Source organism: Alternaria atra (assembly GCF_907166805.1).
Source record: "Alternaria atra isolate CS162 genome assembly, contig: 30, whole genome shotgun sequence".
In the NCBI taxonomy this organism is placed as follows: domain Eukaryota; kingdom Fungi; phylum Ascomycota; class Dothideomycetes; order Pleosporales; family Pleosporaceae; genus Alternaria; species Alternaria atra.
Genome location: NW_025091329.1, coordinates 107,792 through 134,336, shown reverse-complemented (window position 1 = coordinate 134,336; position 26,545 = coordinate 107,792). Strand labels below are relative to the sequence as shown.

Genomic DNA, 26,545 nt, shown 5'->3' with positions numbered 1-26,545 from the left:
ATACTTCGCTCGGTAGCTCGCATGACCTAAAATTAGGTCATAGTGATAAGCACATGCTGCCACTTTGACGACACCACATCCATATCTCTCCATCGTTTCGCAACTTCCGCGATATTCTCCCCATTGACATGCACATCTAACACATTGATCCTGAGCTTCCACACTCCCACTCTCCTCCAGGTCCCCTCTTTGCATCCAGGTACCAGCATCAGCCCAGCCAAGCGACGCTGTATAGTCTTTCTCCCCGCTGTCCTTACGACCTGGAACTCTGCCATCAACGCATATATGGCATTTCGAGGTGGCGAGACACGACCCGCTGGATCATCAGGATAGTACTCTAGCACTGGCTCCCAGCTCCAGCTATGCCCAGAAGAACCCGCGGTACCGCCTTGCAGGGCCCGAGTACACTGCAGCCGTCGCATTTGCGCCGCCATGTCAGCTGGCCAATCCGCCTTCACGGGCAGGACTAACGTCGCAATCGTAACCGACAAGCCTCCGAAGTCGAACAAACTAGCCTCCGGCACTCGATCTTGCGAATGACCAGTAAACTTAAAACTCTTCACTTCGGCCCAGAAAATATCTTTCCAGCACACAAGCCTCGGGTCGGAATTACTCTTACACTTCACAAACAGCTCGTCGTCGGCAAAGAGAAAGTACAGTTGATAGAACCGATATATGGGTACTGAGAACCACGACCAGCTCGGTAGTGTGGTTTGTATAACAGGTTCTGTGATCTCCGCTGTCCATGTCGAAGTGGGTAACTCGCCATTTGGTAATGAATTCTCGCGACGCACGAGCGGCGGCATCTTCTTGTCAACGTACCATAGCATAGCGACAGGTAGGACTTCTTTCCATAACCCCGCGAGGTAAGTCAGTTGGCCTAGATTGGAGAACGCCCTTGCTATACCCGCAAAAGCCATGATTCTGTCTTTGCCAAACGACAGCTTGCGACTTCGATACTCGTCAACTAGATTTTGCCAGTCGATCATGAAGGACAGAACTGCGGGTTCAGACAAAGCACCTCGTCGCCCATAAGCACTCATCTCCTGTATGCTGTCAGGAAAGTACCGTGATTTCCCTCGATCCTTGCCTCGTTTCGGATCTTGCGGCGTGTTGAGATGTGTGGATGCTATTGGACCGAGGAGTTCATCGTAGAAGCCTTCTGAGCACTGCCACATGAGATTCTTATGGCCGAGAAGAAGGGTACGTGGGGCGAGGAGGTACTCTTGGAATGTCCAGGCGCGATTGAAGAGAGGCCAGTCGCGCTGGACGAGCCAGTCTTGCGCTTTTTCCTTGGGGGAGTATTCCCGGCGTAAAGAAGATTTTGTGTGTTCGATGTATACGCCTGGGTCTTGCGAAGATGGAGCGCGTAAGATGCATGGATTCCAAACCCGTGGGTCATCGCGTTGGCGTGGTTTCTTAGGCGAGTGCGGTGGAAACAGAAAGGCGAGGTTCGCAGTTGCGTTTCCGTAGACGATGGCCATGCGACGTGCTTCGTAGGCCCAGTCTTCCGGTGAATCTTGGATGATGGTTAGACTATCTATCCAGATATACTGGTAGCCTAGAGCAAGAGTGACGCGGATCGCTTCTTTGTACACATCGGAAGCTTCGAACTCTGCGCGTGGAACCTCTTTTTGGAAGGAATTAAGGTTGGATCGGAGGAGCCGAAGTTGTTGCGTGTGATTAGTTCCCCACATGTAGCTCAGCACGAGGTAGTCAAAGCGCTCGTTCTGCATGTTGCAACGCAGTCGAATAGTGCTGGGGGTGATTTCGAGCACTCGTGTTGGTCTTTGGTGGGGGCTATCTACGGAACTAGTGTGGAACTTTCGACATCCTGCGTGATCTCCAAGACAAGTTTGTAGCCATTGTTTAGCTTTTTGGATGTTATCGCTCGCTTGAATTGGTACTTGTTTCGATGTGATATGGCTGTTGAACGCTCCTGTGTTGCTATCTGCTCTTGTTCGTCAGCCCATGACTGAGGATTTAGTATCTTCGAACTTACTATCATAAGTCTGGAGTTGGAATATAGCAAATGTTCTCCCATTATCTGCACTCTTTACTTTGTCCTTCTCAACAACCAGCCGGAGTAACAGACTTGTCCCGTTTTTCGTTTCTGGACACAAATACACGGCCGCGTCGCCAGCAGGGCGTATACCGCGTTCACCGTGTTGCAATTTTGCAAGAACCATCTTGCAAAAGTGACAAATTGGTGCTGACTGAGATAGTTGAGTCACGGTGCACAAGTGTAAAACAGGCCATGACGGAGCGGTCTGACGATGAGGTCTCTGCAACCAGTTTAAAGCACTACACTCTCTCTCGAACTTACGGCATCGCTCGCACAATCCATGTAGAAGGACTGATGCTTTGGAAGTTGTTGTAGGTTTTGATAAAGAACTGGAAGAGGACGCTCTCCCGCTAGCGGAGTGGTGGCGGAACGCTTGCATGAACGAAGGCATGGTAGAGGTCTGTGAACAGAGAGATGCGATGGAATAAAGCAAGACCTTTGCTGTTTCAATGAATATCTATACGCGCTCGTTCAGAAATCAATCTGGGCAAGATCAGTCCAGGAGTATACCGACGGGAGTGGGCGCCTACTAGCCGCCCGCCGAGCCGCCCATGTGGCACAGCAACGCACCCACTTTTGCAGGTGTTCTTATGCAAATGCATCCTGAAATGGAAGAATATCTGTGCTTTAATATTTATAGTGACAAGAACGAGAAGAGAGTTGACAGGAAGGCGAGATGACACGAGAGTAACACGTAGCGAGAAATGACCTGGTGAGCGAGGTTGGGAATGACGTTGGCGTATCTACGATGAGAGAACGGAAGCCGACAAAATATAAGATGGAATAAGGTTCAATGTGAGGTTACTCGTATTTGTGTGTTTTTAATCGCGATAGTCGTGGGCGGCCCGCTCCTTGCTACTCAAACACAGGTTATCGCAGGCGAAAAAAACCATCTGTCGTACCTTCGGCTCCATCACCTTCTGCGCTACTCCGGCTTGCAACCAACCTCTCATGTGGGCTGACCGTGTTTCGTTGGAATGTGTGACAGCGTTGATGATCAGCAAGACAGGTTTTGATCCAGCTTTTAGCTACATGCGGGTTTTCTCGAGCCAGCAGATGAGTTTGTTTCGTCGTTGTATGCTGTTGGAAGGCATCACTAGACGCCGAGTCTATGCTTGATTAGTTGCAACATTCGTGAATAATCAACAATGTCTCCTTACAAGGAACCCTTCGTAGAGAAAAAATCGCCCCATCTTTTCTCTCTCCATCTTCTGGTGGTGTCTTGCTTCCCAGGGATACCTGAAGCACGACGCAGTCATCACCCTCAACAACGCGCAGATACACACGCGCGTCGCTTCGACTCTTGATGCTCTTGTTTGGAAAGAGCTCCAATGCTCTGAGTACCAGAGCACAGAGATGACACTCTAAAATCTTGCGAAAGATGCCCTACGGTAGAAAAAGAAATTGGTTCGCATGCGTGGACTTGTAGTGCTAAACATGACTGCACTACATCGACAACGTTCCAAGAACGGAAGAAACGCTGACAACTATCGCAAAGCCCATGGAACGTGACTATGCCGTCATCTCGCGTGGATACTGGGAGTGATAGCTTCTTATCTGAGGCAGTCAAAAGGAAAGGTTGTGTCGTGGACATGTCAACAAGTGGGAAAGCTTTATGCCCATGGATAGTTGAGAATAAGATGACACTCTGCATTGCCAGGTGGCGAGGAACGCTGCTATCATATCCGCCAAGCGTATCGCTCAGACTGTGGAGTTGCAGAGATCCATGCATGTGCATGTTTGAAACGAGCGCTTAGGTTGTGAACGCCAAATCGTCTTAATTAGCACAACGTCTTCCTGTTTCAATTGCATGGCGGGTAAGTAAAAGAATGAACGAAAAGGTTGTTGTCACAATCTAAATGTTGCCTTTGAGGAAGACATGAGCAGAATCCAAATAGAAGGGTATGCAAGTCTGCACCCTGTCATCCCTAAAGAGAGACTAGACGATGGCAGGTGTAGATGATGGAGCAGCTCCTGTGCCCAAAGAGCGGCTCGATGAGCGTCTAGTAGATACCTAACCCCTTCAGTATGCTTCCACAGTATTCTCATGTCACTGGGAATCCGAAAAACCGTGTGCATGTATGCGTCAAAGCATGATATGGTGTTTGCTGAGTTGCCAGAGCTAAACTTGGTATACGCCCTGCTAGAAATTGAGGTGATTATGAAGTGTCAAAATCATAACGAAATCTTGATCTGTAGAGATATTTGCGACCGCTCTGCAGTTTATTCCAATCGATTACCGGTGATATTTTCGACCCTCAGCCTCTTCAGCGCGACGCACTAGAGAACCTGCCTGTATGCCAAGGTGATTCTCACCCGTTCTATCCGCTGCACGAACTCACAGCAACGATGGGCTTTGGCAGTCCATTTTTCACGCACTTCGATTGTGGCATACCGTTTGCCAACATGCAAGAACTATGGGTACAACCTGGACCATCCAATGCTTCCGACCCGAGTTTACCACTCGGGAATAGATCGCAAGATAGTCGCGATGGTGAGCATGAGAAGAATACGAAATACGCGCCCCAACAGCAAACATTCGACTATTACCCAGCACGAGGATGGCTCGAGCAGTAGTGACACTAAGAATGGTCGCAGTACATGCGATATTCGTTTGTGATGAACTATCCTGCAATTTTTTAGCTGAATTGTTTTTGGTTGGTAAAAAGAACACAATGACGTGTTCGGGCTCAGCAGTCCTATGTAGTGTTACTGTATCACGACTATCTGACTGCCGCTGTCTTCGCCGAAAGATAGACAATGAACTGTGGAGGCGGTTGCAGGTATTGGCAGGTTTTCTCCAAGGCTCTTCTCATGCGGTCCTCAAGAGGTTGACCTCTTGCTCTTTCCAGAATGTTATCTCAATTCAACCGCTATTTTATTAGCCATGTGTAGCTTACTGTAAACCCTTGCTAATACGTGATTCGCGCTCGGAGAAACACCATCACTGGTGAACTCCGTGCAAGCGTGATGCTTCTACCAACCAGCAAGACAGCTTCAAGAACATCACAGCTCTCTCACATTCCAGGTTGTATTTTCATGCCTAGAATGCTGCTTGCTCGATCCGATAGGCATGGCATTAGCATTCTCCTGTTCGGATTTTTGATCCTCCGTCATCTGCACACAACCAATCATGTCTGTCTCGACACCGCGGCGCACCCGCCTCCGCTCGCTCGTTCTATGTCTGCAAAAATTGCTTATCATTTGACGTAGCATAATTTACATCGATGATGCTCGATCAATTCGTTACCACTAAGCGACGAGAGTAGCGTGTGGACTTAGGGGGTTGGCTCTGGTGCGCGTGGACATCACGCGCCCCTGGGCACCAAGTGGCAACCCACGGTGCGGACGTGCTGAATCTTTACTCTTTCAACAATGTAGTAGCTTTTAGAGTACCCATAATACTCCTAGCAGAGTCTACTATAGCTTTACTAAGTTCCTCCGCACCTAAGACCGGGTCGTAATATGAGCGTGGCACAAGCCTCGGGTCCTTGACGAAGATACGAGCGTTTCTCATCTCACGATAGACTGGCGAAACCGCGACCTCTCTGATCTCATTGAAGTCGATCTGGAGTTGGGTGTACAGCTTCCTCGCAATGGAGTTGTCGTAACTACACAGCGAGAGGAGATTGAGATGCGAGGATGCGTAAGAGAGGTCTTGGCCGACTTCTTCGCCGTAAAGCCCGAGGAGCTTCTGTGAGGCGCTGAAGAGGAGTATCGCGCAGCTAGTGAAGCTCGTGTAGCTGGTTTCGCATTAGCAATCTTGTCATCACGATCCTTTTGGGGGCTAACACACATAGATACCCAACAGTGGGCTCGAACTAAATTGTCGATTTGCAATAGCGAGGCCACCCGGGCGGATTGTCGTGCCGCCAAAATGCATTGCTCTTCGAGATGTTCCAGATCTTCCAAACCATCAAATTCGACCAGCTCATTGCTCAGTCGGAAACTCCCTAGGTCGACCAAGTATTTCCGATAAGGCTCGACGAATATACCAAGGAAAAGGATATGAGTTTGCAACAGGGACCGCTTCGTGGTCAAGTTTGTAGTGAATGGACTTGTAAGACTGAGCCGACTCAATTGCATTGGCGGTGGGAGCTTACGGTGCCATTCATTAAGGGACCCGAGGTGAGCTCGCACTTGCTCTGACTTTAGCAGGGCTGCGGTCTTAAGGTCAAGCGCTATATACGCGCTTAGTTGGCCGAGTTTGAGAATATGTTCGTGCAAGGTTGCTGGCTCATTCTCAGCTTGTGAAGAGGGAGCATGATATAACTGCCCATTGTTAGTAGACAGTCCAAGATAGAAGAAAAGGTGGAGTAGGTTGCTTGGTGTAATGGTATATATCGTACATTCAGATCCTCGTGCGTAACTCGTGATTCGAGATTTGTATTGTATGCGAACCAGCTAAAAGCATGTTAGTGCTCAAGCCAGGGGAGCGAACATAGAATACCCAGACCTTTCTAGAAAGAGGACGCTTCGAAATACGTTCCACCAGTACTGTAATTGCTCTTCAGTGGCATTGTTTAGATACGACAGAGAAATGAACTGCTGCCTCCCCAAGTTGAGTGCTGCCACTTCTAGTTGTCAGTTTTTCATGTATAGATTCGTAGCGATATAGATTGCTCACATATCAGGTTTCTTGCGCTCTCCACGTTGTCAGAGAAACGGATAATTGCCAGACAACAAAAAACTCGCATGTAGCGCAGCTCAGATATAGCAGAGGTTGAAGATAACAGGCACAAAAAATGTTCCAGAAATTGCGTTGGGGAGAATGATTTAGAAATATCCCCGTCGCAACAGCTCCCGACTGCTGCCATTGCAAAGAGTTCAATCGCGTGCAAAGGCGTACCATCGTTCTCTGGGCGGTAAACGGATCTGATGAGGTCCATGGCCTCCTCCCGATTCCATAGATGAAGGAGTGCACCTGTGCCATTGAGAAAGTCTTCAACAGCTTGAGTGGTTGTGCCCTCTGTTGGATAGGGTTTGACTCTGATCAGATGTGGGTTGATACCCCGAATAGTCAAATAGTTGCGCACTTCCACCATTCCACATCTAACGGGTGATGCCGCGTCATGTGACTGACCCTCAGAATCAGGGCCGTATGTGCCAAAGATCATATGTTGGTCGCTATCGGGATCTTCCTGTTCCGTGTGAACAGGTTGCGGGACAGAAGGTGCGGTTGCAGAGGTGAATGAAGCTTTACTGTCCGGTCGTATCTCCGGGCTGTGTTGTCGTTCCTCGAACGCTTCCAGGTACGTTTGGTACGTTTGAAAGTGCTCTGTTTGCTCATATTTCTTGAGCTTCTTCTGATAATCTTGCAGCCTTAGAGAGGCCGGTCTTTCCCACTTATTCACTCGCTCCTCTTGTGGGAGCTCTCTCCAGCGCCTCTCAATTGCCTTTTCGATGTCCGCAAGAGGAACTCCGCTAAGTGCTGGATCCAGTCGGACATGTTCGCCGAAAAGCACATAAGCTGCCTTAGGCTTCCTTGGAGCATTAGTATCTGGCCGCGGATGTGTTGTAGGCTCTCTAGCAATCGGTTCGGAATAAAGACAGCGTGTATGCCGTTTCCTACACTCTGAACATGTCGGGTGCTCGGCCGAGCACTAGCATTTAGGTCAGTGGCACCATACATGTTGACATAGAAAATATCCTAGGTATGTACCTTTGTAACGCGTCCACGGCATGGTTCACATGCCCCAATGCCTACGATTTCGTTCAATGTACGCATAGGCAACGATCTTGGACCGCTAAGCGTGTATCTCGTCCAGAAGTAGTAGCGGATTTCTTGCGCAAAAGTAGACGGAATCGACTTTTGTGTGTGAAACTGACTCGCAGTTTAGTGAGGCAACGTTGTCAATAATGAATTGTTACGCTAAAATTAAGTCGCCGGTTGTACTCAAGTGTACATCGGCACCCTTTCGCATATGTCTCACGTTAGAAACAGGGCAGGCCTGGCGTAGCGATCATCTTACCCTATCTGCGCCGGGCTGTATACGTCACAGTGATCGTAGATACACCCTAGATTGAATAAACGCTATCCACTTGGTCGCCCGACTCAACACCCTAGATGGATGATGTATGCCTCTAATTTAAAGGCTTTCGTCTGTGGAGTTTCACCAGTATTCCCATAGTAGCAGCTGCTTTATTGGTCACAGAATGCTCAAGTGCCCGCTTCTCTCGGCTCTGTGAGACTGGACCGGAACTGGTTTCCATGAGGATTGCAGTAGTTTTCAAGTGGAAAACTGTGCAATAGATCCAAGTTGGGAAGCGGCGCTTGGGAGGTACTGAGATTTGATTGGCAAAGGGAGGGGCCGTGCGGATGGCTACAAGGAACGTGATTCGTCACGGCTTATCTTTCCGATCCTCGGGAGCACGCTCCAAGGTAAACGGCATACTGGGTCGCCTCAAGGACATAGCAATGTTGACGTGGTAATCATGCACATTCCTCATGAGGACGGGCCCGTTAACATGTCTCTCCGCGTAATGCGTGGGGTGCGCCATATCAGCTCAACAAAAGACAAGACTGTGGAGCCACATATAGAAGCTATTCTTACGAAATAATTTAGAGCACTATAGTTATGCTTGCGATGAGATTTTCTTATACATGTCCACTAGGCCGATTAATGTAGCGACCGCGGGAGTCGATTTTAGATAGAGGAGCTAGAGAGTGCTTAGCAGCAGAAGACCTATCTACAGTACTACGCATGCGCTTGTTAGCCCTTGCAAGAGGGTTTGAAGCTCCGCCCCTGCCTCTTTTAGACAACAGTAAAGTTTTTGCATAGTTATGCTTCTCTTTCTAACGTTGTTTTGAGTTTTGTGTTTAGCAACTTTCTTAGCCTTCTTAGCCTTTAGTCGATCGCGCTCTTCCCTCTCCCTCGCACGCGCATTACGCCTTTTCTATGTAATCTTTTCATCATGTAGCTTACTTATTAGTCTTAGCAAGTAAGCATTGAAAATCGTCAGCGGCGTCTAAATCTGACTATGAGAATAATCAGCGCTTGCAGCGGGTGTTCGACTTATCAAATCAGTTGGCTGCTACATCTTAGAATTCCAGCTTTTGGATAATGCAGATTGATTCGAGCTAACAGATGTGTTTGTTTCGTCGTTATTGTGAGGGTGTGAAGTAGTAGGAAGACATAATATCCACAAAGCGAGAGAGCAACGCAGAAAGAGAAGGCTCCTAAGCCTTGATGTGAGCAATTTTGAGAATCCTGTGAGCGCGGAGTTCAGATCGAGCGGTCGTGATGAAGTCAGAACTATAGGATGCGCATCGAGGTTCTAAACATCGTGGCAAGGTCTCTGCAAGGGTAGCTTGAGTCGCTGATAGCACACTCTTTTGAATAGTAGCGGGCTGTAGAATAAACAATTCAATATCTGTCTTCTAATAACGTTACATACACACGAAGAACGTGTTTCACGAGTGAGCGGACCGGCAAACCCTAATAAAACAACTTTACAGCGACGTAGCGCAACACCACAATGAAATGTTAGACTATGCGCAACAGTAAAATGTTATTTAGAAGCATCGCTCTACTTGATGTCTTGTTGGTACGTGTCACTTGAACTGGAACAAGGAAGCACATAATGTGTGGTGTCACGACTTCTCTCATTCAGGAGTATTTTTTGTCCGATGGTCATCTAGATTGTAGTAGTCGTGAGTGGCTCCTTGCTTACCATGGTTCATCGCAGTAGGGATCTGTTGGCGCGCACAAACCCAACCATCGCCTTCCCGGTACATCTGCGATTTACCAGCTCCCATGAGTCTCCTTCATTCTCGACGCAACTGGACTCCTACGATGTACGTACGCGAGGTCGACGGTTCAGAAGCTCATGTTGTATCGCAGCATCAGCATGGAGACTCAGCAGCAGCGCCTGAACCTCGCGATGCGGATTACCACGGCTTGCAGCTAATGCTCGACCTGCCGACTGAACTGCGCTGCTACATCCTGGAGCTCCTCATCATCAACAAGCACTTTGATGCTTATTACACACTTCTCGAACACCCAGAAATTGGCGACTTGGTGCGCTGCAACTTCAATACGTAGTTCAGAGCGGTCAGACAGAACCGTTATCTCGCTAGTCAGCTTCAGCAAATCCTAACCACGACGGCCTTACTATCGACGCATACGAACAACCTTTGTCCAAGACAGCAGCTGGCAGAGTTCCTAAGAAGTAACCTTGTCGACGAGAACCCACGCGTATCCGCGGACAGCTCTACCCAGGCCCTCGCCGTTCTCCAAGAGTACCAGACATGCTTACTCGATGCGGACACCCTGACTGATCAGTTCGTTAAGATGACAATTGGCAACGCTGCAGCGCGGTCTATGATGGGGTATAGGATGGGGGAGCTGCCTCGCTTCGGTACCGACACCTTGTCCAAAGTCGAACATCATCGTATACTTCGTGCCTTTCTTCGGTTGCAACTCTACACCGAGATCCGGAAGCTGTATGGGGCAAGAAAAAGCTTCAAGCGCAAACTTCGAAGCCTTTTTTTCGTTATGGACAACTTGGGAATTCGATGAGGTCAGAAGCCTAGCAGAATGGATCAAAATCGAGCGTCCGAGTCTACCGAAGCATTACGCCAAGAGTATTTGCGCCTTGTTTGCCTTGGTTGACATCTACTTTCACAACGACATGGCTCCGTATGTCAGAATCCAGCCAGCGCCCACACGTGGCCGTAATCGACGATCCAAATTCACGAAAAGGTCGAAGAGATGGACCGATACACCCGCTACACCCAATGAAGGAAGGGCCGACGCATGTAACAGAGACTGGAGACCGCTGGGTTATGACGGTGGATGTTATGCAGAGTACACGCAACGTGTATATCGAGAGCATTTTCTTGCCAGAGGCTACCCGTTCTGGTCTCGGCATATAACGCCACAGTATGGAGGGTGGTGGCGGCAACGCAATTGCCTCGATGGTTTGCAGACGCGTTTTAGAGAGGTCTTTGACTCTACAGTATGTGGGTGATGGAGAAAAATTTACGGCGTTTATAACGGGCTTTTAGACCTTGAAAATCTGTTGTTGGGTTTGCGTTGTGGACGGAAACACGATGTAAATGTTCCGGACTCAAATTTACGTGCAGCTTGGCGATCCTCTTAATCTCTTAGAGTGCTTACATAACCGTGTTTAGTGCGTCTAAGTTGGCATCCCCGCGCGTTAGCACCTACGCATTTTCGCATCAACACCATCGCACATCACACTGTAGCGGACCGAACACCGAGATTTGCGGACGAACATGATCGGCCCTCAAGCAAAGACCCTGAGAGTCATGGCCTGTTCCTGCTTCAGGCTAGGTTGAGTTCCATCCACTCTGCCATGCCACCGTGAAACAACTCTATGGTTGCCTTCCTCGACGGCCCGATTCTGAATAACGCAGCGGCATGAGCCCACAATTTCCACCTTCATTCTGCGTGCGGACCGAACGCAACATGTATATGTTATCTCAGCTATAACGGGCTTAATATGTTTCATACGCTTCCATGAAGATCCGAAGGGGTAGGTTTAAATGGCCACTATATGGAGGCGGTAGAGGATGCCTCAGCCAGTTCATACTTCATCCACTCTTTTCAGCCTTCGTGCCTTTGCGCACGTATCCACTCTTTATCAGAGAATCGCTCAATTACATTCATTTCTTTCTTGCAAGTGATCATCTTGAAGATGAAGCATTTTCACCAGTTGCTCGCCGCCGGAGCGGGCTTGTCTTCGGTCGCGCACGCCGTTAACACTCTCGTCGATGTGGGCTACGCAAAGTACCAAGGTGCCGTCGTTGACTCCGAGCTCGAAGTATCTGCCTGGAAAGGTATCCAGTATGCAGCGCCACCTACTGGCGAGCGACGCTTCGCAGCACCGCAGGACCCTATCGTCTCCGGTCTCATCAACGCCACTAGACACGGTGCAACATGTCCACCCAGCCGTCCAGATGACTGGACCGTATCTGGAACCAACGACCGCTTCACCATTGCGGAAGACTGTCTTTACCTGAGCGTGTATGCGCCTTCCAAAGCCCGTAAGGACTCTAAGCTGCCGGTTGTGGTATTCTTCCAGGGAGGTGGCTTCTCGTCGCAGTCGAGTGCAAACTGGGATCCTACAGACATCGTAGCAGAGGGCCAGGTCGTATTCGTTCAGTTCAGCTACCGCGTAGGCTTGTACGGTTTTCTCAGCAGCGAAGCGGTGAAAGCAGGAGGCGGTGACGTTAATGCTGGACTACGCGACCAGATCAAGCTGCTCGAGTGGGTGAAGGAGCACATCGATCAGTTTGGTGGCGACCCAAATCACGTTGTCCTTGATGGTGTCAGCGCTGGTGGGTCTTCTGTTGCGCTCATGCTGGCAGCAAACACAGGCAAGGAGCTGTTTGCTGGCGGCATTATGGAGTCGGGCGGCTGGGTCACTATGCGCACTCCGGAGCTGGGCGAGGAGCAATATCAGTGCCTGCTTGAAGACAAGGGTTGCGCCAATGCGACGGACGGTCTCTCCTGCCTCCGTGCACTCAACGAGTCGGCCATCCGCTCTTCCAACTGCTGGTTCAACCCCAACATCGACGGCGATCTGTACACCGACTCGCTCGTGAACCTCTTCGACCAAGGCAAGTACGCCAAGGTACCCACAATCATGGGTACCTGCGCTCAAGAGGGCACAAAGTACAACGCACCGGAGGATCTTAACACAATAGCCGATGCAGTCAAATGGGTAGCGAACCAGGACCCAAGTCTGAGCAACTCTTCCATCTCCATCATCGACGATCTTTACATGAAGCCCACCAAACCCTCTTTCCCCGGCAAGGGACTCTACTGGCGCCACGCCGCCGACGCTATCGGCGACATCGGAACCCACTGCCCAACACGCAACATCCAGAACGCGATCGCACGCGACGGCGTACCAACATACAACTATAAATACGCCGTGCAAGACCCAGCCGACGAGGCAGTCGGCTACGGCGCCTGGCACACTGTCAACGCATACGCTTTCTGGGGCGTAAACCGCACTGACGGCGGCGAGCCCCCAAGCTACTTCACCACCAACGCACCCATCATCTCTCAGGTGCGTAGCTACTGGATCAGTTTCATCCGCAATTTGGACCCCAACACTGACCGCGCCAACCGTGCTGTTGAGTGGAAGCCGTATACTGGTGCGGACTCGCGTGAGAGGCTCTTCATACAGACCAACAACACGAAGATGGAGCGTATGAGTCCTGCACAGGCGGTTAGGTGCGATGTTGTTAGACCGATGACTGATAACCTTGGGAAGCCGGTTGCGAAGGGTGTGGTCACTGAGTTCAATGTGGAGTTGGCGAAGAAGGTCAATGAGACGAGTGAGAGTACTGCGTGGAAGAAGGGGAAGAAGCAGCCCAGGGATTTTGCGCTGCACTACTGAGCGAGTGGCTACCGTGTAGGCCGTCATCGGCAGAGCCTGTCCATCTTCAAACCAAGCTTCGAGGCATCTTAGTTCCTTTTCGCTATATGTATTTTCAACTCATTCTTCATTTTGCCCTTCTTGGCTTCAGAAAAAGCGGAACAGCCATGCATCTCCACTGAATCGTAAACAGTTCCACAACCTTGGTGCCAAGAGTCCAGCCCCAGAAACATTTTCATATGTAGATCATGATTCTTAGGGTATCATACTTGTATTCCGTGTCTATAGGTTGTTGCATCGTGTCTCTCTTCAGTCCCCAACGGTACAGCTGTTCCTGATGTATACTCGATGACATTGCTACTACTTCCCAATACAAAGAGATCGCCTTTCCGCTACGCTATTCTCGCCCAACGAAATACAGAGAGCGTTTGCCCCTTACCCAATTAGTCTCTTGAACTCCATGATACATTCCAAGCTCTCTTTGCAGTCGATGCGCGAATTCGCACGCGACCGGCAAACTCAATCTACATTCCACCATCCTGGATCCATTCACCAATTGTTGCTTACTTGTCGTCGGCTCTGGCTGATTTGGCATTCTTCCAGATCATGTTCCTAATTGCGAATTAACAGGTCGAAGGGTCTATGCCTAAGTTAGACGAGAAGAAACTATTCATACGCTGGCGGACTTATCATTCTGCTCAGATCCTAGAACGGGTGCTCAGATAAGAGTTAGAGTCTCTGTCTTTGCCCCTTCGAGGCGTAGGAATGCAGATCCCTGGCCTTGTCTCATCTCACAAAGACTCGAAGTGCTTTCACTTGAGCTTAATGTTGAGTCTTCATTCTCACCGTCATTGATGAACTCTCCGTCGTCCGTCGCCGAGACATATTCACTTTCGCTACCGTCATCTAGGCCCTTGTCACCTGAGTATGAATCGTCTGAATATGTGTGTAAGAAGTTAGCATATTCAACATCTTCACTTTCGCTATCGCCCACCAGGTCTTCGTCATTCGGGTCTGAAATGTCTAAATGTGAGTCTAAGAAGTCAGTGTATGCCTCAAATGCAGTTATTGTAGCGACACTTACAAATTGCCCTACGGAAAACTGGTGTATACTTGTCTTCACATCGGACCGACCCGGACCAGTAGCCCACTCGCTTGTAAGTTTCCTTCTCTGTTCCAGGTGCCAACGCTAGTCCTTCGAAAAGGTGACACTTTTTATCCTTATCCCGCCCCCCACCCACAAGAGCTATGTAGATCTTGGTTGGAGGTTGATCAATTTCCTTGAGATCATCGCAAATATAGAGAGCTGTCACATCACCTCTGCTAACGCCGAGTAGAGAAGCTAACTGTGTACCTAGGCTTTCGCAGTTCATTTCCCTTGCATCGTGTGACCAGAATGGCAGGACTGTAGTAGTGTACGTTGCAAGCTCAAGTGTGATCTGTAAGCCATCGAAGTCATGATAAGCCGTTGGTGGGACGTGATCGATAGGCAATTTACACCACCTAAACTGCGATAACTTGGTAAAGAACAACAACTGACTCGTCCCGGAGTACAGGTCGTCGGCAAAATAGGTCACCCAGCGGAGGTAGATGGGGCTTGCGAACCATGACCACGTAGGCACTGATTCCGATGGCGGCTCCATGAGGTCTGTCGCGAGAGGCTTGGCGCTTACTTCATACCTAATGTCCCACACGTGGTACGACAGAAGAGCCAATGGAAAATGTTCTTTCCACATTCCTGCGAGGTAAATCGAGCCGTGTTCGGCTTGATAAGACCGTGCTACTCCAGAAAAAGCCATGATCCTATCACTTGGCTTTGTAAGGTCTCTCCTTCTATAGTCCTCTACCAGAATCACCTAGAATCGAAAGGCTCTATAGTCCGCTAAGAACTTTTTCTAGATACGAATGGTTTCCGAGTTGTCTCCTGCGCCGCAGCTTGCATTGGCTTTTCTACCAGCTCTGCTGAGTCGCTGTCGGGTATTAGAGCCCGGAGCCAAAACGGTTCCAGTCAGCTCGTCACAAAAGATTTCCACGCGATCCCACATGATCGTACGGTGGCCATAGAGGATGGTGCGAGCACTCAAAATATGCTCTTGGAACGTCCATGCTCTAGAGGACCATGGCCAGTTCTCAGCTTCCAACCTTGAACATTCCCCCTCTTCGCAAGAGCCAATATAGATACCCATTCTTGTTTCGGTGGGCTCTCGAATAATGCAGGGTGTTAACGGTCGGTGATCGTTTCGGATTTGAGTATCTGGCCTTCGCGTTCGAGCCTGAAGAGACTGTTCGCTCCACCTTTTGGTCGTAAATTGGTTTTCAGTAGAGCCTACATGAGGTGGAAACAGGAATGCAATCACACAGACAGCGTTACTGTAGACGTTAGAAATCATGCTCGCCTCAGCCGTCCAGTCAGGTATCGAGTCTTATATGATGCAAAGTGAATCGACCTACAGATACTTAAAGCCTAAATAGCGGGTGATTCGCAGAGCTTCGCAGAAAATTTGGGGCAGAGCATCCAATAGTACCTCTTCTTGGTATTCCTGTGATGTTGGAACCGTCAATCGAAGTTGTTTTGAAGAATCTGTGCCCCACATATGACTAAGAGCTACATATTCGAAGTCATCTATGGCTTCTGGATCACACCGCAATCTAACATCACTTTGGACGAGCTCAAGGACCCTTGTTGGCCGGGTTCTTTTGGATTCCATGCTTGAGAGCCAATTGCTACATCTGTCGTGCTTTGAGCGGCATGTGTGTAGCCAATCCTGGATCTGATCTAAATTGTCCCCTGGTTTGCGGGAGAACATGCCGTACTCCAAAAGGGAACTCGAATACGTGTGCGTCGTTATGAGCCCCGACTGATATGTCAGCTCTATCTGTTCAATGAATGAGAGAGCAGCTTACGGGGAAAGGTTTTCACGAATAGAGACTCCGGGCCTCCAAAGGACGGCGGGCGGTGAACAACGCCATCTAGTGATACGGACACCCACAGTCCCGCATTTTTCCACCCAGACATCCCGATTCTACATCCGACAGCCTGATGTGGTTTTACGTCATCGATGTAGTCTATCATCTGCAAAAGTATCATCTCGCAGAAATGAGAAGTCTCTCGTGATTCCATCAATTCTACCACGGTGCACAGCCTGGATGTCTTGCCCTTGGGTCTGTGCCTCCCTGTCCACGGCTTAGGTTCGTCAAGCCATGCATGGATTTCTGTCTAGTTATCGAAGAATCGTCGACACCGGTCGCAAAGTCGATGAAGCGGCACCGACCCCTGCGGACAAAGGTCTTCTTGTGAATTCGATTGTGGCGATTCCTCGATTCTAGAACCATCGTCGTCATCAAGCCGGGTCTGCGAAGTCGTTGAAGTATGGTACGTGGCATCCATTATGAGGATGAAAACAAAGTAACGGACATAAAAGTGGGGTAGAGTGAGAGGAAGAAAGAAGCAAGTATCGCCTAAAGCTGGAGATGACTTGCTGCAACTTACTAGGTTGCACGACAGGAAAAAAGTAACGAGTATGCAGACGTTTAGGACACATGATTGGTACATGTTAGCCAATGTTGATAAGTATTTTGAAAGTACTATACATCACATGAACGATCCCGTAATGTAAGTCTTAGCAATTGCCTTGGGAATATAAGATGGCTCTAGCATATAGTGGAGAGAATATGAGCTTCTTCGTAGAGTGCAAGCCAATCAACCAGTCTTTCATCAACAGTGCAGGAGTGACTGCCAACAGAGCCACCATGGTCAACAATCAAGATGAAAAAGTAATCATGAGGAGAAATGTAGATAGCTAAACATAAGGCCATAACATGGTTCAATCTCTCCTTCCAACTACGTCGTCTTGACATCTCCGAACCCGCGACTCAATATCCTATTAACATCACCGCCATCCTGCGGTCCAGTCCCAACATCCTCAACCCTATTTCTGATCAAATCCTTGATCTCGACCTCCCTCCTCCTCTCCTCCCTCTCCTTCTCCTGTTCTCCAACCTCAATCTTCTCCTCCCCACCCTTCCTCTTCTCCCTATCCCACCCCTGTTGCAACTCCCCAGCAGCTGCCTCCTCAAACCTCCTCTTAACCCCAGCATCCTTCTCCAGCGCCTGAAAAATATGCTCATCGCTCGTCCACCACGCCGCCATACCACTCTTAACACTCAGCTCAAACACCAGAACAGCCAGGAGAATAAGTACAAGGCAAAGCCACCAGCTCCAACTCGCACCGAACCCACGCAGGAAGGTGTCGCGGACGTAGTAGATTTTGTTCTCCGGGTTGTAGAGCGAAGAGAGGATGATATTCCAGAGGAACCAGCCGCCGATTGAGAGAACGAGAGCGATGGCGTTGGTAATGGTCTTAGAGTGCGTTTCTATGAATCTATTGATAAAACTGGTTAGCTCATGTCCTCTGCAAAGGAAATGGGGAAGGAAGGAAGGGAATACATACTGCATCTTGAGCGCAATCAACCACACACTCGCCGTATACGTGATGCTTCCAAGAGCGAAGATGGAGTTATCCTCGGTCCAAAGCGCATCCCCATACAACCCCAACATGACATAATAAACCACCATGGCCTCCGCACTCGCCATGAACATCCACCCGAGATACACCCTAAAGTTAAACCCGCCATTCCGCTGCCCAATCGTATACAACTCGGGAACAGCAAGCAGCGTACTCGCACTAAGATCCTTTTCAAACACGCCCATGAAGATAACGGGTAAGCTCGTAAACAGCGTGTTAAACATGGACAAGCTCCAACTTTCGTAAAGTGAGGTACCGGTGTACCCCGCCTTCATCTGAAACAAGGCTTGCGTAAGATAGAACAGCAATTCCTTCCAAAACGTGCCCACGGTATACTTGCACGTCCGCACATAGTTCCAGCGTCCGTGTACTAGCAGCAGTTTAACCAGGAACCTAAATTGCGCGATGGAGTAATCAGATGTGCGTGCTGCTTGCAGGCCTTCCTTTCCTGTAATACCGATGCCGACGTGCGCTTCTTGTATCATGGCGATGTCGTTTGCGCCGTCGCCGATGGCGAGGGTGATTGATTTCTTGACACGTTTGCGAATCGACTTGACGAGTTGGGCTTTTTGGCTAGGCGACGCACGACAGCATATTACGCTATCGGCCAGAATAGCCAGTTCGTGGAACATCGTGTCTAGAAGTTCATTGTCGGTGATTTTGGAGAGGGTTTGGCCGTCTACGACTACGACAGAGTGGGCAACGGTACCGGTGGTGATGGAGGTTATGGCTGATGCAATGTTTTGCTCGACGAGCCCCGTTTCATGGTCGAGAACGGTTACGGTGCTGAACTCTTTGATCAAGCGGCACGAGTAGCCGATGTTGATGGCGGTTTCGCGTTTGTCGCCCGTTAGCATCCACATTTTTATCTTGGCTCTACGGAGCTTGTCGATGGCTTCAGGGACACCTTGTTGTAGTTTGTCTTCGATAGCGGTAGCAGCACATAGATCGAGGTCTTGCTCAATCATATCACCCGCTTCTTCGATGAGACGGGTTCGGTCGACGAGGCTAGTTGTTGCGTCCAGGTATTTCTTTTTCCAGGATTGGTATTCGGATTCGTGGAGGAAACGGTAGCCGTAGAGGAGGGTTCGGAGACCTTCTGTAGCGAATTCGTTGATGTGTTGGAGACAGCGTTCGATGACTGCGGTGTCGTCACCGGCAATGCCTTCGTCGACCATAGCCTCCATGTCTTCTAGCTGCATCGAGCTGCGTGCTGATGAGAAGGCCATGCTGAAGCGGTCTAAGCCTGATTGACGGGGTGTCTGTAGCGGTGTTTGATACGGCGTGTCTTCGTCGAGAGACAACATGTCCATGCGGTCGTTCTCACGCTCGCGTAGCCATTGATCCATTTCATCTCTTGCTGATACAGAACCTCCTCTGCCCACACTGGGAGCGAAGGATGCACGACCGAGGTTAAGACTAGCCCTTGCAGCCTGACCAAGAGTCATACTCCTCCTTCCACCAACGCTGCTCATACGACCAGCCACGCTACTCCGCCGCTCAGCGTGTTCGCTCATACGCGCAATCGCATGTTGAGCCTCCATGCTCTTGCGTATATTGGCACGTCGCTCAATCTCAATCATCTTCTTATTCGCAAGCGTCGCGAGCTTCAACCGCTGCATGACAATGGAGTCTGCACCCTTGCAGATGATGCATATGCGGCCATCCGGGAAGCGCAGGATGATCGACATGCGCTTTCGCTTGCTGGAGAACTCGATAACATCGAGGATCTCGTAGACCTCTGAAACTGGCTCACCGTCGGACCCAGAGGGCATGATCTTCAGGGTGATGGTGTGGACATCGCGGTTGATCAGTAGAAACCCCATGTCTTGAGCTGCCTGTACCAGCGCAAGTTCATCTGGCGAGGAAGCCATGAAGTGTGTCTTACCGTCTTCCTGAACTTCAGGCAAACAAGTATGACACAACGCCAGCGAGAGAAGGAACATCCGCGCTTTCTTCGAAAATGGCGTATGCGGCTTCCTCTGGATATACCTCAGCATATCCTGTGTGCGCAACTCTCGCGAAGTCTTGCCTGGTTTCGCGCTCGACCGCCAATTCGACGGCTCTCCTTCGCTAGGGCTCCCCAGCTGCTCGACCGTTTCAACCACCGGCTCGTCGTTAGCAACATCCTTGGCCGACCTTACGCTCTTCCTGTTCTTCACCGGCTGCTTCCCCTTCTTCCTCGTCTTATGAATCAACTTCTTCTTCATGTTCTCCTCCTTCAAATCCGCATCATGCAACCAACTCACTCCCGCCACACTAAGTTTACGGAACTTCATCGAGTTATCCGTCAGCGTCCCCGTTTTATCCGAGAAGATGTAGCTAATCTGGCCCAACTCCTCGTTGATAGTCGAAGTGCGCGGTTCACACGGCGTGTTGGAGACAGGATCGTACATGTCGATATCGGTATGCAGGAAGAACATTTGCGCCAGCTTGACAATCTCCAAACTGACGTATAGAGACAGTGGAATCATGGTGTTGAACATGATGATGAAGGAAGTGAAGCTGGGGAAAAATGCAACCGAGGAGCCACGCAGATACCACATGTCGTCTTCGTTCCTTTGCCAGATCTTATATGCGACGGCGTTGAAGATTGACAGGGCGATGACAAAGACTACGATGAGGATGACGATGCGGTTAACCAGGCCTTGCAACGCGGGCGCTTTGATCCGAGGGTTCTTATTCGAGTTCATGCGGATGCGACATTCTTCTCCAGAGTAGATGACCATACCGATCGCATCTGGTGTATTTCGCAGGATGCTACCTCGGAAGATGATTTCGCTGAGAGTGAGTGGCGCTTGCTTCCCGTTGACCATGACACGTCCCTCGAAGCTATACAAGTCTCGGTTGGGGTCTTCGACGACGAACTCGGCATCAGTCCTTAGGACGTCTTCCTGGTCGATAATTGTCTTGGAGATGGAGGCGGGTGTTTGCTTGCTTTTCAGATTTGTCTCTCCATCCAACGCCATCGTCTCAACAAACGCCACGTTATTCTCTCCATTCGTGTGAAGTAGCGCCAGGTCCGCGGGCGCCGCATCATCTCTCTCAAGTTTAATGATATCGCCAACGTTGATGTCCTGCCACTTGATCGTCTCCCACCTTAGCCCCTCAGACTCCGGCGAGACCACACTCCCACCATCTGTAGACCCGCGGCGTTTCGCCCCAGCAACAGACTCGGAAGTCGCGCGCAACACTTTAGCTTCTCGTTTATTCTCCTCCTGATCCGCCCTCCACCTTCTCAAATCATCGTAGCCCTCTTTGGCAATACTCAGCGTAACAAAAAACAGCAACGGCACAATCGTCGTAAACTGGCCGGTAGTACTCAGCCCGGGTATCATCTGCAGAATGGAAATGACTAAAAAGTAAAAGTTTGCTAGTTTGGAAAACTGCGCGACGAGTTGTCGCGGGATGAAGTTCCAGGCAGAATACCGCGTGGAGCGGATCCAGTTGCTGGTGTAGTGTTGTGAAGTGCGTTCGTCTGTGAGAGGTTCGTGACGGGTGGGATCAAGGTGGATGTGGCGGCCGTCTTTACTAGGCGGTACATCCTTGATCCTGAAAACGAACTTCCGGGCTTGTTCTGCAAAGTCTTTTGTCTGCTTGACCAGATTCGACTTCCGACTGGGTCTTTTGTCGCGCTTCAACCAGGATTCATAGGCTGGAAGTGCGATTGGTCCTTCGCCCGGCCTCGACTTGGAGATATCGGAGACTGACGAGGCGTAGTCTAAATGCTCGGACGTGACCGTTATAACGGCGTCTCCACTCTTGGGCGACGCCACATGTCCACTGGAGCCTTCTGACTGTCCTCCTGTTCTAGACTGTGGTTTTCCAACGCCCTCTTCCAGTTCAATATGTGTATCTGGCGATTGTGTCGTATCGTGAACGTTCCTCCGAAACAAGGCGCTGCGTAACGAGTACCCGCGGGTTCGAGAAGTAGGAGAGAGCGGTGATTTTGAAGCAGCATCCCGTGGTGAACGTGACGACGAAGCCTCAGCCCGACCTTCTGCCTCGACCTCGCGCGTATCGACCGTCAAATCCGGCGTCCCAGGCCTCTGTTTCCCCACATTCCCCTTGCCAACTCTTGTGATTTCATCTTTGCCATTGCGCTCGATATCAGTCGAGAAGCGGACGCGAGGCGACTCCTCAGTCGTGAGCCGCGCAATGCTCGGGCGCGCCGCATTCTCCACAGCCGAAGTCCTCGATCGTGACACACCATCTCCATCCTCGGTCCTAGCACCCGGAAAAATCGCATACGGCGTGTCCGTGTTTGCGCCCTGTGTACTTTGCGTCGCCGGTGCGAGATCGTCTTCGTCGTGCGATGCGGAATGACGCCTTCTTATTCCTCCACCTTCTCCGCTCCCACTCCCCGCGCCGCTACCTCCAGTCCCAGCACTCGATGCATCGGGCGCATGCGACATGATCTCCAGTCATTCCCTATACTTCGTATACGATTGCTGTATTTGAGTTGAAATATCTAGGTGAGAGATCGCGAGATTCCCCCAGCCTTGCCGCAGCAGTCCGGTCTAGCGGCTTGTCCAACACGGATATTACGACGTCAATGCCCGTTGGCTTGTCTTGGGCATTACGCGGCCGCGTCGGCGATGAGACAATGGATAAGAAGAACAAGTCTGCACAAACATGTCGTTGTGTGCAAACAGAAGACTTGGTCAAAATTGGAACCAGTCAAAGTAAACAACTGGAAACCCCAGGATATCATTGCGGGTCCACGCGTGTGGCTGGGACCAAGGTTCAGCTTTCTGCGGCCTCTGCTGACGCGCACCACATGATTTAACCCCCCATCCCGCCATCCATGTAACCCCAGGCTATTTTAGGACTGACGTAAACACAACGAGCCTAAACTCCCCCAGCTTGCTCCACGCCCGACATCCGTAGTGCGCTGCCCCTCATGGTGGGAGTGGGCTTGCATATGTGCCGCATGTCTGCTTTTCCCATGGTTCTGATCAGCAGAAAAAATGAAGATCCTTCCCCGCGGAACCAGTAAAACGCCTTCCTTTGGGGGCTGCCGGCGCGAACGCCGCGAACATCACAAATGGGCTGAATGTGCCCAGGCGTGACAGCTGCATGTTTCCGCCAATCAGCTATCACACGCTTACGACGCCAGCATGTCTTGTATTAAACATCGTGATATTAGATTCTATCAAAATTACAGATGCCGCTAATGGAAATTAACACAGGAGAATTTGCTGCAAGACATGTACGGTACGAATGCATTTGACATTCAGTTGCACCCAAAACGCACTCACTACTACTTACTACTCCAGAACCATGGCTTTTTGTACCAAAATGCTAATGATGCTCCGCTCCCAAATGATATGGTATAGTTTCGTTCCCTCCCTTCCTCTGTCTTTCTCCTCTCTGCCTTTGCAGGCTCTCTCCCTCTCTCCGAAAGTCTCCAACACCCTTAGATTTCCTCCTCCCCCGCTGCCAAAGAGAAGCATTCTGATGTGGTATCCAGTAGTCGTGTCGCTCATTAAGTTCTGAAAGATTATGATAAAAGAAATGGACATAGAAGAACGCACTAATGTTGTGCCCAGCGCCATGCAATATGCAGCCAGTAAATAACTGACGAATGATGATGATTGGTGTAAAAGAGAATTAGGGAATCACGGTCGTCCGCATATCTTTACGACGCAGCAACGCACCAGTGGCGGTGGAAAACCCAGGCGCTCTTCTGGCATTCTTTACTGCAGTACTTGGTCCGCCGACAGCGGCGGCACTTGGCAAACTGACGCGTGTATTCCTCCCACCGGCCGCACTGGTAGTATGCGCATTGTCGGATGCCGCCTCGGGAATCATCTTTCCGGCATAGGTTGCGCATAACAACGCTTGCCCAGTACTGCATGTCGGATGTGTGGTGTCGTACGGTAAATTGCTCAACCAGAGGGAAGATGTTGAAGTCGTCGGGAAGTTCGTATTCTTCTAGCTCTTCTTCTTCTTCCTCTGCTGCTTTGGGTGTCGATGCTTCCCCATCGAGTAGCTCGGTGCCAATCTTCAGCTTAGGTACCAGATGCGATTTTTGGAAGTAGGTCCGGAGGTTGCAGTACTTCGATACGTAAGCAAGCAGTTGCAGGGACATGAGTACGTCCTCGTCACGGGGCATGGCTGCAAGCACGCTAGCTGATGCATTACGTTCTTGCTGGTATCGTGGTAGCCAAGGAGGTGGTGGGTTGGTGTTTACAACGTTGATAGTCGGCGGCATAGGAGAGAAACCAGTAATGGGGTTGTTCGGTGGTGTGTTGGTGGGATTGATTAGACTGCCATCGAGTGCTGGACGGTGAGTGATGTTGAACGTCTCGTTGTTCTCATCTGTGCCTTCCGAGGGGGCAGCAATAGGAACTGGTGTGTTGCCAGCATCCAGCATCTCTGCGTTGTCAACAATGTCGGCCATGTTGATTTCATTGTTCTGAATACCGACGATTGGCTCGTTTACAGACGGACCAGCCGCTGTTGCAGCCTCTGCAGACATGTCATCTTGTTGTGCCTCAAGATCCGACTCTCCAGATACAGACAACTGGTGTCGGATGGATGGGCGGCGGCGTGTTCGGGCTAGCCCCGCTCTTGGGCTCGTCTGGCGTGCCTGTGGGGCACTCGGGGTTGTCGGTGACTCTGGCTGAGAAGTGATCTCCCCTTGCAGGGCGGGGAGCATGGAAGGCAGTCGATCGGCATCTCGCACCGGCCGTAGCGCAAAAGCATCGGGAGCTGGTTCTATGGAAGGTAATGCCGTGACCAATGGCTGGCCAAGACTACGAGGATTGTTGCCGGGGGCGCCAAAGAGCTGTGCGCGGCCTTCGTGGCTACGGTGGTGATGGTGGTGGGCAGGTCGACCGCGTGTAAATGTCGTCCGTTCGGGAGGGGAGCTCAGTGAGAATGCAGGAATGGGCGTCGCCTCGCCCAAGGGCTGGGTTGGCTGGGGTATCTCAATCGGAGGGGGTATGACGCGCCGTGTTCGATCAGCTCTGTGTCCGGAGCTTGATGCAACCTCTCCAGTGCGCGACGAGTGGTGTCGGCTCGATGCACCCAGACGTGCAGACTTGTGGATTTCGGCCTCAGCTCTTGCCCTCATCTTATCGACGACCTTGATGTAGTTGTCGAGAATGGATGCGATGACGGGCACCATATCGGCTTCGACCACACGTGTCCTGACGTTCTCAGAACCACGTACACCAATGTTAAAGATGCATTGGAAAGCAAGGTTCCATTTCCACATGTCCATCATGTCCTTGCTCCGGCCCTCTTTGAGGATGCATATCAGACGTTCGATGCCGCCATCGACAGTGAGAATGTCCCGTATGCGTGCCGAGGATGTGGTGAGGTAGGCGAGGTGGTTGAGCGAGTTGATGAGCGGGAGGGTCGATGTGCAGTCGAGGGCGCGGCGGTCGTAGAGGGCGGTGGTGATGCCCACTGAGGCCTTGTTGGCGTTGGGGATGCTAAAGTTGACTTCGCGCATATTGGATGCTGTGTGGTGCCGTCGCTGAGCGGATGAGTAGAAGCTGGGTGGTGGAGAGCTGCAGGACTAGTGTCGCATGTGGTGGGCAGCAAGCAGTTGGGGTTTGGCTGCAGGCAATGGGCGGGCAAACAGCGACACTTAGGGCGAGAGACGCAGCAGCTAATTGTTTGTTGTTGGTTCAGGCTCTGACTGAGGCTGTGGAGGGGCCCGTGTGGTGGTGGTGGTGGTGGTGCTCAGAAACAGCGCTTTGGAGCAAACGTGATACTGGCTCGGCTGCTTCGAGTGTGGAAAGAACCCGACCGCGTGGTGTGACACGGATAACAACCCGACTCGGACGAGACGAGGCTGATGCAGGTAGCAGCCAGCGGTGTGAGGCGTGAAAAGGGATGGCGATGGTTGTCGGCGGGAGATGAGTCTTGTTTGCTGTTGTTAGGGGGACCAGGATGGCTTCACTGCCGCTGGCTGGGAGGCAAGAGCGCTCTCTCGCGTCGCAGTGGGGGGCCACGCAACACTCGGTATCCCTGGCGATGTCGTCTATGGGCTGTCGTGGTAAGGCTGGACTATGCTATGTTGGTTGAGGCTGTCGGCGATGAATGGGATGTAGAGAGGCGGTTCGGGTGAGAGGTCATGGGCAGTGGAGCAGCTAGTCCCACTGTTAAGGATTGGCACCGACCGCCCAGAAGGGTAGCCTCGAACCGCTAATTTCATGCGCTACGGGCTAAGAGAGCACCGAAATGACTGCGCTGCTGATGCGAACTTCACCACGGCCATGTTGCCAAGTGCAGCTTACTGACGTTGATTGGAAATGCACATGTCCTCGAGGAATGACAAGCCGTGCAGTGACAGATGAATAGCCATGACTGCCTTCTCCCCACTGTGCCTCTGCTCTGACGCCCAAAATACCCTCACGCCACAGGTGGCGCGCTTACCTCTGCCAATGCCATGGAACCATGAAACCTCTGCACCCACAGCATTGCCAGCGAGCTGCCACTATTCAAGTCACGTCTGCAGGCGCCTGCATAATTCGGCTCCATTCTCGAGCCTGCGTGGGGCGCCGGCCGACTGCACGATGCTGCTGACAAAGGCAGTCCTCTTCGTCAGCGCCTGCGTTACCACGAATGCACATGGTGGACT

The 26,545-nt window shown here is 50.8% G+C and overlaps 7 protein-coding genes across 7 annotated transcripts; 2 read left to right on the top strand and 5 right to left on the bottom strand.

Annotated features, from left to right (window-relative positions):
* Positions 1 to 32: 32 nt before the first annotated feature.
* On the bottom strand, positions 33 to 1,736 carry ALTATR162_LOCUS9433 (uncharacterized protein; the record flags this gene model as incomplete). The annotated part of the gene is made up of 1 exon (XM_043317067.1): positions 33 to 1,736. The coding sequence occupies one exon, from the start codon at positions 1,734 to 1,736 to the stop codon at positions 33 to 35; it is 1,704 nt and encodes a 567-aa protein (XP_043173002.1).
* Positions 1,737 to 5,426: 3,690 nt separating this feature from the next.
* On the bottom strand, positions 5,427 to 7,648 carry ALTATR162_LOCUS9432 (uncharacterized protein; the record flags this gene model as incomplete). Its single annotated transcript, XM_043317066.1, has 6 exons — positions 5,427 to 5,808; positions 5,862 to 6,337; positions 6,415 to 6,469; positions 6,522 to 6,639; positions 6,915 to 7,549; positions 7,638 to 7,648. The coding sequence occupies 6 exons, from the start codon at positions 7,646 to 7,648 to the stop codon at positions 5,427 to 5,429; spliced, it is 1,677 nt and encodes a 558-aa protein (XP_043173001.1).
* Positions 7,649 to 9,861: 2,213 nt separating this feature from the next.
* ALTATR162_LOCUS9431 (uncharacterized protein) lies at positions 9,862 to 10,587 on the top strand (the record flags this gene model as incomplete). Its single annotated transcript, XM_043317065.1, has 2 exons — positions 9,862 to 10,106; positions 10,212 to 10,587. 2 exons carry the CDS (start codon positions 9,862 to 9,864, stop codon positions 10,585 to 10,587), a joined length of 621 nt encoding a protein of 206 aa, XP_043173000.1.
* A 1,141-nt stretch (positions 10,588 to 11,728) lies between these two features.
* On the top strand, positions 11,729 to 13,441 carry ALTATR162_LOCUS9430 (uncharacterized protein; the record flags this gene model as incomplete). Its single annotated transcript, XM_043317064.1, has 1 exon — positions 11,729 to 13,441. The coding sequence occupies one exon, from the start codon at positions 11,729 to 11,731 to the stop codon at positions 13,439 to 13,441; it is 1,713 nt and encodes a 570-aa protein (XP_043172999.1).
* Positions 13,442 to 14,138: 697 nt separating this feature from the next.
* ALTATR162_LOCUS9429 (uncharacterized protein) lies at positions 14,139 to 15,063 on the bottom strand (the record flags this gene model as incomplete). The annotated part of the gene is made up of 2 exons (XM_043317063.1): positions 14,139 to 14,455; positions 14,505 to 15,063. 2 exons carry the CDS (start codon positions 15,061 to 15,063, stop codon positions 14,139 to 14,141), a joined length of 876 nt encoding a protein of 291 aa, XP_043172998.1.
* Positions 15,064 to 17,261: 2,198 nt separating this feature from the next.
* On the bottom strand, positions 17,262 to 22,361 carry ALTATR162_LOCUS9428 (uncharacterized protein; the record flags this gene model as incomplete). Its single annotated transcript, XM_043317062.1, has 1 exon — positions 17,262 to 22,361. One exon carries the CDS (start codon positions 22,359 to 22,361, stop codon positions 17,262 to 17,264), a length of 5,100 nt encoding a protein of 1,699 aa, XP_043172997.1.
* Positions 22,362 to 23,587: 1,226 nt separating this feature from the next.
* On the bottom strand, positions 23,588 to 25,411 carry ALTATR162_LOCUS9427 (uncharacterized protein; the record flags this gene model as incomplete). The annotated part of the gene is made up of 1 exon (XM_043317061.1): positions 23,588 to 25,411. The coding sequence occupies one exon, from the start codon at positions 25,409 to 25,411 to the stop codon at positions 23,588 to 23,590; it is 1,824 nt and encodes a 607-aa protein (XP_043172996.1).
* Positions 25,412 to 26,545: the final 1,134 nt, after the last annotated feature.